The 10,772-nt window shown below is 50.8% G+C and overlaps 1 protein-coding gene across 1 annotated transcript in view; it reads left to right on the forward strand.

The window, feature by feature from the left end:
* Positions 1–5,084, forward strand: part of LOC101137216 (transcription factor ATOH8) — a 65,499-nt gene extending 60,415 nt beyond the window's left edge. The window contains exon 4 of the mRNA XM_031010941.3: positions 4,706–5,084. Within this exon, the coding sequence (XP_030866801.2) occupies positions 4,706–5,076 (371 nt within the window). The 3' untranslated portion in view covers positions 5,077–5,084. The remainder of the gene's footprint in view (positions 1–4,705) is intronic.
* The last annotated feature ends 5,688 nt before the right edge of the window (positions 5,085–10,772 follow it).

The following is a 10,772-nucleotide window of genomic DNA, read 5'->3' on the forward strand; positions in this document are numbered from 1 at the left end:
CAGTCTGGAGAGGCAACAGTAGTATCCAGATGTGATCCGAACAGACAGAATGATGGATGCAGACGGAAAACTCAGGTTTGTGTGCTTCGGCAGTCAGTATATCCAAGTTGTAATGGGGACAGTGGCTGGCATGGCCTTTAGCACTGTGGGAAGGATCAGGGTGTCTGCCCATCATTTTTCTCTCTTTGATAGACACTGTTTACGTAGACACTGTTTTGGTGTAAAACCCTACGTTGTAGCTCTTGTCAACAGTGTTATGTTTCTCCTCAACTGTCCTGGAAACTCCCTGAGGTGGCTGGCTTGTAGGCACTCCATACCTGTTAGCTAGTATTATTTATTTATTGTTTTATTATTTGAATGGACAATCATTCATGTCATTTAATGAGCATGGGCTATGTGCCAGAAACCACCAGGTGCCAGAATACAACACTGAACTACAGTAGGCCTGTCCCTGGGCCCCAGAGCTCCCAGACACGCTAGGAAGACTTGTTGATTTAATGATAAACCTTGATTGAGCTCGTGATTAACATCTTCACCACCAGACATCGAGTGCTCTCTGTGTGTTCAACTCAGAACATACCCTTCCTGCCCTCAGAGGCTGGAATGTGAGAGTCATTAAGGGAGACACCATTATGGGAGTGAGAAAATCCTGGACTTGGAGGGAACTGACTAGGGATCACCTCCCAGCTCTGCCATGGACCCACTGTGTGACCATGGGCGAGTTACTTGACCTCTCTGAGCCTCAGTTATCTTATCAGTGAAACTGGGTTAATAATATATCTCTCAGTGGCACAGGAGGATCACATAGGGTCACCACACTCCACAACTCCAGGAGATGCTGTTAACATTTTAGTCTATGGATCCTCTGGTGGCCTAAGATTTAAATGAGAGCACTTTTGCTATGTGACCTGAAGTTAATGTCAATAAGTATAGCTGTTGTTATGTATGATGTAAGCAGGGGTCACTGCAGGCCAGCAGGCTGACACAATTTGGCCAGGCTTTGTTCTTCAAGGAAGGGCAGGGCTCTGAGAAGTGCAGACCGTGATGCAGGTGAAGGCCAGGAGGCAGGGACTCCCAGGGCAGGTCTGGAAGGAGCGAGGCTGGTGACGGAAGTGGTCAGCAACCTCAAGGCATGAGTAAGGCGCTTGCCCTTCTCTCCAGGCACAGAGGAGTCACTGGAAGCTGGGCAAAGAGCTGGGATGGATGAGACCAAGGCGAATACTTTACTTATTAAGCTGCAAAGGACCCTAGGGAGCATCTTGTCTTACCAGGCAAACAAAGGCCAGGGAGGGAAAGTAGTGAGTCTCCAGGGTCACACAGCAAGGACCAGGGCCTGCGCCAAGACTCCCACCCCTGCAGAACCCAGCTCAAATGATTCCTTGAGCCCAGTGTGTGGCTCCACAAAAGAAAGTTCCTGGCACTTTTCATATTTATTTATAATTTTTTTTCTGATTATAAAAGTAATTATAGGCCAGTCAAGGTGGCTCACACCTATAATCCCAGTACTTTGGGAGGCCGAGGCAGGAGGATTATGTGAGCTCAGGAGTTCGAGACCAGCATGGACAACACGGCGAAATCCTGTCTCTACAAAAAATTAGCTGGGCGTGGTGGTATGCATCTGTAGTCCCAGCTTCTCCGGAGGCTGAGGTGGGAGGATCACTTGAGCCTGTGAGGTCGAGACTACAGTAAGCCGAGATTGCACCACTGCGCTCCAGCCTGCTCAACAGAGTGAGATTTTGTCTCAAAAAATAAATAAGTAAAAGTAATTATAGGTCATCATGAACATTTTTAAACTATAGAAATATAAAAAATATATAATCACCTGTAATCCCACCATCCAAAGATAATCACCTTTAGTATGGTGATGTATTCCCTCCATCTGTATTCCACAAAAAAATTATATATTAATTAGATTTGAATTGTGTATAGTTTCACGTCCCCCTTTTCCTCTGTAAAATTGTGCTTTATGAGAAGGAGGGATTGTTTTTAATGTAGAAGAAACTAGAAAACCTTTTTCTTAAAAAAAAAAAAAAAAAAAAAAAGCAAAGCCCCACAGTCTGCAGTGGTTGGAGGACATCCTGTGGGGCTGTACGGTGGCTCTGTCGCACATCCGGTGTGAGCTGCGGGGCGGTGGCAGTGGCTGGGTCCTTTTCTCCCCTGGCCAGGCTACACCCTCCTGCCTATGGGTAAGACAGAGTTTTGAAGTGTCTGCACTCACCCTTTCCTCCCTAACACAGGATGCTGTGATCATTCACCCTATCAAAAGGCATGTGGGGTTGTGATCGTTACTGTTTGCATCTCAAGTTGTGCGGCACAATGTTTTCTCCTGTGTTATCTCACCTGAGACTCACACACCCTGTGAGACAGATAAGACAAATGATGTTATACCCATTTTACAGATGAAGAAACTGAGGCTACAAAAGGTCTAGTGGCTTATTTGAGGCCACATAGCTAGTAAGTGGCAGAGTGGGGACTTTATGCAGATCTGGCTGGCATCCAGGAACTATTTTTTTTCCTCTATACTTTTTTTTCCAGTAGTCCTAGCTTTTCCAGAGCTAAACTGAGTCCCCTTAGTATCCCCTTAGTAAGGCCAAGGACTGAGAGTGTTATGAGTATCGTGGATGTGTGGAGGGGCCATGCAACTCCTTCCTGGGAATCTTAAGCCAAGCCCTGTGGCCTCTGACTGGCTGTCCTAGGTGGCCTGACCTCAGGGAAGCCCCTCCATGACCACTCAGAGCCAGCACCTCAGCTCACTGAGGTTTGGGGAGGGGGCTCAAAGAGGCAGCTGCTTCCTATAGAGAGGTCCAGCAGAGGCACTATCCTGGGGGGCATCCTTCTTGACCCCCTCCATGCCATGGAGGCCCACTCCCTGCCCAGGGCTTTAGAGTCTGAGCTTCTCCCAGAGGGAATGGAGTCTTTCGCAGAGAGGCTGTAGAGCCTTGTGAGGCTGAGTCCAACCCACATGCAGGGATTTTGGGCAGCTGCATCCCCCAAATGGTTTCCCAGTGGATCAGTTTCCTATTGCTGCTCTAACAAATTATCATAAACAGGGGCTTAAAACAACACAATTATTTATTTATTTATTTATTTATTTATTTATTTATTTATTTATTTATTTTGGATACAGGGTCTTGCTCTGTCACTCAGGCTGGAGTGCAGTGGCTCAATCTTGACTCACTGCAACCTCTCCCTCCTGGGCTCAGGCCATCCTCCTACCTCAGCCTCCCAAGTAGCCAGGACTAAAGGCACGTGCTACCACACCTGGCTAATTTTTTGTATACTTTATAGAGACAGGGTCTCATTATGTTGCCCTGGCTGGTCTCAAACTCCTGGGCACAAGCAATCTGCCTGCCTCAGCCTCCCAAAGTGCTAGGATTACAGGTGTAAGCCACTGCACCTGGCCCGTTTTTTTTCTTACAGTTCTGTAGTCAGAAGTCCAAAACAGGTCTCACTGGGCTAAACTCAAGGTGTCAACAGAGCTGCATTTCTTCCTAGGGGCTCTAGTGGAGAATCCCTTTCCTTCCTTTCCCTTTCCAGCTTTTAGAGGCTGCCTGCATTCCTTGGCCTGCAACCCCTTCCTCCACTTTCAAAGCCAGCACTGGCTGGTCAGGTTTTTCACAATGCGATCTCTCTGGTTCTGACCCTTCTGCCTCCTCCTTCTTCATTTAAGAATCCTTGTGATTACACTGGGCCCACACCAATAATCCAGGGTAATCTCTCTATTTGCAAGTGAGCTGGTTAGCAACCTTAATTCCATCTGCAGTTTTAATTCCTCTTTGCCATGTAGCAACATATTCATAGGCTCATGCATTAGGACGTGGACCTCTTTATTCCACTGTGGACCAGTACTCTGCCTTCCACACCTAGCCTCTCTTCTGAGTTTTCCAAGGGCCCCCCATCCTCAGGCATCCTCAGGCATAGACAGCAGGCTGGGCCAGACCACAGTCAGGATGTTCCCACCACTATCAGAGAGGTCCTTTCTGCCCAAGTCCCCTCCCACCTGCCTGCTCCTCTTTCAGCTCGGTCTGTCCTGGATTCCTCTTCCTTCATCCTCTGCTCCCAGTCTTAGGTAGAGAAGAGCTGAGCAGGAAGTGCCAGGGGGTGTGGAGATGGAGGAGGGGGAAGGTAAGGCCTGAGGCACCAGGGCTCTGGGAGCCCAGGGAGCTGAGGCCTTTCAATCCAGACACCCTGCACTTCTCCGGCTCTGGGGCCTCTGGGGGCCATACACTCAGCTCCAGGGCTGGAGGGGTGGCCAGCCAAGTATTGGAACCCTTCTGCTTGTACATCCCTAGCTGCCTTAACAGCCACAGTTCACCTGGCCCTTTTCTTGGGTGATGACAGACTGTCTGCCTTCATTTATTCCCTTTCCCCTGTCCCTCCCTAGGCCTCAGGCTGGAACTTTCAGGAGCTTCCACGGGAGGCAAGGCCCCAGCCAGGCCTCTGTCCCTGGGCTGCTTGGTGTGGGGATGGGGGATCCAGAACCCCAGCAGGAGGGCAGATGGGGAGCACAGGGCAGGAGGGGCAGGACGGGCAGGACAAAGCCTTTGGCCCTCAGGGAGGGTGACCAACTGGCCCTGGTTTGCCTGGGACTTTCCCAGTTTTAGCACTGAAAGTCCCAAATCCTGGGAAACTCCTCAGTCCTAAGCAAACTGGAACAGTTGGTCAGCCTATCTCCAAGCCTTTTGCACCTCCTAATCTACTCTAGATCACCTCTGCAGCCTGCACAGCCGGGCCTTTGGACTCCTGGATGCTAGAGTGACCTGGGCGCTGAGGAGGGCCCCCGAGCCAGTACCAGGAAAGGATAGACTCCTGCTTGCAGCATTCCCAGCAGAGGCATCACCTGTGGACACCGTGTCTGTGTCTGTATATGGCAGAGCTCCCAGATATATGCACAAGGGAGTGAAAAAATGTGTTTGCACCCCAGTCTCTAAAAATTCAACAGCCTGGTTACTTCTGGGTGGTATATTGCAGGTGGCTTTAATATGTGTTATTTGCTCATCTGTATTTCTTACTCTTTGCACAATTAAACCATGTTCCTTTTACTTATGTACATTTTTAATAAAAGAAAGTTGTTAATGACTCAACCTTCTATCTCCAGTCCTGCCGAAAGAGACAAGCGGTCATGCTGCATGTCATGCACACACTGGCCCTTGTTCTGGGGACTTTGACCTTGGCTGCTGGTTGGTCATGGCCTGTTTTGCCCAGGGCTCTACTGCAGGGGCAGGGTTGGTTATTCCTCTGTGCCCTTTTTGCCTCTCAGCCTGCCTGCTCCTCTGGACCCCAGAGTCTAGCCTGGTTCCCCCAGGGGAGGGACTCAGAAAGTGCTACTATAGAGAGATGCTAACTACATCTCTGCTGAGCAGCAGGAGATGCTCTGAAGTGCCAATCCTGGCTGAACACTGTGAGAATATGGAAGAGATGAGCTGCTTGCCCCTAGGGAGCTTCCAGTCTGGTTGGCGAGATTGGGTACCCTGCAGACCCTGTGGGGACTGGCAGACAGGAAGGGACAGGCCCTAGAGGGTGAGGCTTTGCCTGTGAGGGCTGTCACTGGTCAGAGAAGGGAGGGCCCCAGGGCTCCATTGTACAAGTCTTAGGATGGCCAAAGACCAAAAATGGGGTCCTCTTCAGTGACCTGAGGCAGGCCGCACAAGCTTGGGGGTAGATGGTCTCCTGTGCCCAGAACTCTGGCTGCTCACCACCTATGACAGAAGAATGGTGATGAACACTCACCAGGCTGTTCCAACTCTCGGAAAGTTGGACACCTCTTCAGGTCCTCCTCCCTGTCCCACCCCACCCCACCCCTACCCCATATGGGAATGCCAGGCTGTAGCCTTTGCTGTGACCCATCCCAACTCCAGCTCCTCTCCCCATCCCAACAAGCCAAGCAGGAGAACTTGGAGGGGAGCCCTGGGTCCCCAGCAGAAAGAGCCCTCCACTGCCTCCACAATCAGGTCATCAGCCCCTGCCCCAGTCCACTGTTGCCCTAGTGTGGCCGACATGACAGGACTTCTTGTAATTCTGGCCTAATGGTTCCCACATCCCCAAACACCAACTCCATGTCCATATGCCTCCCTTGTTACACAAAGTCAGCTTTCTCCGAGAAACCAGAGAAGCACATGATCCCTGCCACACCTCTCCAGGGGCCTCCCTCCTGATCTGAGATCCTCAGTATATCCCATGGCCTCTCTGAGCCAAGGTGTAGCTGAGTTGTGTGGGGTTTTTGTTTGTTTGTTTATTTAACCACTGTGTAAGAACTCACTACTTGGGCCCCAATTCTGGACAAATTCCAGATTGACAGTGTGAGGGAGAGGTGGTAGCAGAACTGGACACCCCCACAACCTTGTTGCTTTGAAGGAAAGAAGGAGGGCAGAAACAGGAGGGGACCCGGCCAATCCAAGGCATTTGGCCCGAAATGGATGCGAAGACCTCACCCAGGCTGCCCCTCTGGGCTGGCACAGGAGGGCAGGGGAGGGCCTTCCCTAAAGGAAGCCTGCAGGTGAATCCCAGCGCCCGCCTGATGTAAGGCAGCAACTGGCCAGCTGCCAGAGGTGCCAGGTGTTCTCAGGGATCAAGAAACCAGGAATTAGGCCCACCAGAGCCATAGGGTCCGACCCGAGCCTGGTGGCTGGGAATGAGGATGCATCTGTGCATGGTCCTGAGTCTCACAGCCACCCAGGGTCCAGACCTCTGAGGAACTCCAGGACCCAACAGAGGGTCTGGTTTAAAGCAGAACAGGAGACTAGGTTGTCTTGCTGAGATAGAAACATGGCTAAAAAGTCCTCTTTGATCCTGGGAGCTGAGATAAGGCCTAGCAGGCCAGAGTCCCGTTTGCTCCAAACAGGCCTGGTGTGGCCAAGCTGCCCCCTGCACTGAGGCCAAGTTACAAGCCTGTCTGTGTCTCGGCCTCCTGGGGCCCCACCCTTCGAAACTGCAGGTGGCCTCCAGGGCATAGGTGGGGCAAACCCTACCCTGTTGGGGCCCTGGGGCCTGTAGCGGCAGAGCCATGTTGCCAGGGGTGTTGGAAGTGTGTGTGCTGGGGGAAGGGAGGAGAGCTGAAGGCAGGGCAGCACAGCAGCTGCAGCTTTTGCCGCCTTCCCTCAGCATCCACAAGTGCTTGCTTGGCATAAGGCGCTCGGGCCCTGCCCCTTGCTAGCTCTCCCCAGCTTCTTGTGCAGGCCTCCGTGTTCTTCTCTCAGGCATCCTGATACGGAACCAACCTGGATTCTGGGCACAGATAGATGTGGGTTGGAACCAAGGCTCCGTACTGATTAGGTGGTGAGAGTTGGTTTCCTGGTCTGTGAACAAGGGCCGTGGTGGGGTGCCAGCGCCGTGGTACACACGTGGTGCTTGGCACAGCACCCAGCACAAAGTGAGCACTCGAGGCCTGTGTTGCCATTATCCAGCCAGACTTTGAGGTCTTTTCCAGTTCTGCTCATTTGTGAGCTTGTGGGATCATCTCCTTGGGTGAGGAATGGTGGGCTGGACGTCTGCCTCCCCTCTTTCATTCAGTCCCCATGTCCTTGCTCCACAGCCTCCAGTATCTCCCCAGCTGAAGTTTCACTCAGCAGACTCTGCAGGCCTGTGTCTTACCACTGAGCCAGCAGAGGTGGACTTCTGTAACTCCTCACCCTGAGAAAACCAGCATAAATGGGTCTCTTGAGAGCTGCCTGGAGCTAGGAAAACTATGTGGCCAGCCAGCTATACCCTTCTGAGGCCTTAGACTTGGCCCCACAAGGGAGCTCCGGATGATAAAGCCAAGCTCCACCCTGCCAAGTACTTTCACCCCTGGAAAAGGAGGGCACCAGCTTCCCCTTCTCCCACCCCAGGCCTCCTTCCTCTGTGACAGCCAGCAGAACTGGGGAAAGGTTAGTGCTGAGTTCTGATGAATTGGAAGATTAGTTGTGCCCAAGTTAAGGAACAGCATTACATCTGACAGAGACAAAAGCTTTCTATAGGGTCACTATATTAGCCCTGGGTGCTCCAACAGGACTGCCTGGAGGACATCTGTACCCCCTTTCCCCTCCAACTATAAGGGCAGATTTTTGGATCTGTACACAGTGTGAAAGATCAAGTGGTCCCAGAGAATGACAACCTGGCTGTTTCCCAGCCCCACCAACCAGGAGACATCACTCCTAGAGAAAAAAACTCCACTTCCCAGGGCTACCCCAGGATTTCAGTTCCCACTTTGGTAGGCCCCACTGGAGACTTCCAGAAAAATCAGAGAAAGCTCTTTCCTTTGGAGTTGTAATGGTCACAACACCCTGCACACAGTGCACTGAGAGATGTTGAAAGCTGACACACCAAGAAGGGATGGTTTGCATATTAGCTTCTAGCTTTCTTCCTATTGCCAAGTGAGCTGAATGAATAAACCAGCCCAATGAAAGTGACCAGCCAGCTATACCCTTTTGGAGTTAAGGCAAGGAAACCCATGACTAACCACAAATGCCCGCAAATGTCTGTAAACTTGGCCCAACATGAGAAATCTAGCTGGTGTGGCTGAGCACCACTTTTGTCAGTTTACCCCAGTGGAAAGTGGTCCTTGATGACAGTTATCTCATCACAACCCCAGCAAAACAGATCTTTCAACAACCTCCTAGCTCCCTCAACCTAGAACTTCTACCATTAGTGCTTATACTGAAACTCTTGAGAATGACCCACAGAAGCACTGTCAGGTCCTTAGAATGATCTAATTATTAAGCACAAACTTGGTTCAGATCTTACTAATACTGCTCCGTTTCAGGCATTGTTTGGCTAATGACTCGGTAGTGTCAGCTGCCATCACCTTTAGGTGAGCTGTCAGACCTTATTTAGTTTCTTTTCCTAGGAAAAGGCTGAAGTCTTGGTAGGATGTGATGGGACAGCTCTCCATCCTGAAAGGTCTGGCTCTATCCCACACTACTCCAGGCTTGGTCCCTAGGACCCAGCTCCATTGTGATGGGGGCCAGGGGAGAGTTTTGAGGTCCCTCCCTGGAGATTCCAAGCAATTCCTACCAATCATTTAGGACTCCTGGGATCAGAGGGGATGGGGAAATTGAGGACTCCATCTTGGTTATGGAGATTGGAAGCTGATGGACATAATTCCTCTTTTTGGTAATTTACAAGCAATTAACTTTGCTTTTAGAACTTGAGAGATTTCCACAGCTGCCTAAGACTTCACATACTCACTGCCTACCCTCCATCAGGGATTAGATTGAAGGGCAGGAGAAAGAGAAGCCAGAGCTGCTGCTTGTTCTGGGTGGTATCACTTTCCTCCCGTCAGTCCACTCTACCTTGCTCTGCACCACCTGCCATCACCCACTAGGAGAACCCAGATGGAAGCCACAGGTGGCTAGCCACCTCAATCCAAATCTTAAAAAGGGCTGGTCCCTGAAGGAGCTGGAAAAGTCCATCCTGTCTATCCCTCTGTTCCCAGGTGAAGCTATTCTTGAGAAATCCAAGTGGAGCTTCCAAGTGGAACTTCTTTTTTTTTTTTTTTTGAGACAGAGTCTCGCTCTGTTGCCCAGGCTAGAGTGCAGTGGCGTGATCTCAGCTCACTGCAACCTCCACCTCCCGGGTTCAAGTGATTGGCCTGCCTCAGCCTCCCTAGTAGCTGGAATTACAGGCATGCACCACCACGCCTGGTTAGTTTTTTTTTAGTAGAGACAGGGTTTCACCAGGTTGCCCAGCCTGGTTTCAAACTCCTGAACTCAGGCAATCCACCTGCCTCGGCCTCCCAAAGTGCCAAGATTACAAGTGTGAGCCACCGCGCTCGGCCCAAGGGGAGCTTCTGACAAGCAGGGCCTGGGATGGGGGCCTGTCCAGGCATCCACATATAGAATATTTACCCAGCAGGAGTCCACCTGCCACTCACACAGCATCTCCAAGATCAGGGACCAGTACTTCCCGAGCTTGACAGAGAATGAATGTGTCAGACTGACCTCTGCCCATTTTGTAGTTTTCTCATCATTTTCTCACTCAGTCCTCCCTTTTCAAGGGCCCACACTCTTCCAGAGGGCTGGGCCTAGTGAGCGGGGTCACAGTCCATATGGTTTCTGGGACTGACAAGGTGGAAGATGTGTCCATAGAGCTTTTGTTTCCTAAGCAACGTATTACTGCCATGATTCCATTCCCTAGATGATGCTGGTGATGCAAGCTGGCTTCTCTTGGCCAGCCTACCTACTGCTGGGTAGTGTTTATGCCCCATGGCCAGACACTGAAGAGGGAGACAGGAAAAGCACATATCCACACCTTCCACCCTCAGACATTCCTGTAACTTGAGCTTATCTGAAGGGGGCATTGTCATATGTCAGGGGTTCCCAAACTACGGTCTTCAGAAACACTGTTTACCCTCCATAGAGGTTGTGTGCATCAGCCCAGGCAGAATCCTGTTTCATGAAGGTCAGTTTTCCTAATGCATGTGTGCATGGACCTGTCTCATGCTACACTGCAGGGCTGGTATTCAGCACCAATAGTTATTGTTGGCTGCTAAAATAGCAAACTACTCAAAATGGCAGGTAAATAGCCCCAAGCCCCTATCCCCAGTGTCCTCCCACTACTCAAACCCCTCTCCCTCAGATCTGCCCCCAGTCCAGTATCTACCTGCACTGTTCAATATGGTAACCACTGACCACATGTGACTATTTACATACAGTTTATTAAATGCAATTAAAAGTTCAATTCCTTATTGCACTGGCTACATTTCAAGTGCTTAGCTGGCACATGTGGCTAGTGCCAGTGCCTACTGTATTGAACAGTACAGACAGAGCATTTCATCACTCTAGAAGCTGGATGGC

This window comes from Gorilla gorilla, chromosome 4 (assembly GCF_029281585.2).
Source record: "Gorilla gorilla gorilla isolate KB3781 chromosome 4, NHGRI_mGorGor1-v2.1_pri, whole genome shotgun sequence".
In the NCBI taxonomy this organism is placed as follows: Eukaryota; Metazoa; Chordata; class Mammalia; order Primates; family Hominidae; genus Gorilla; species Gorilla gorilla.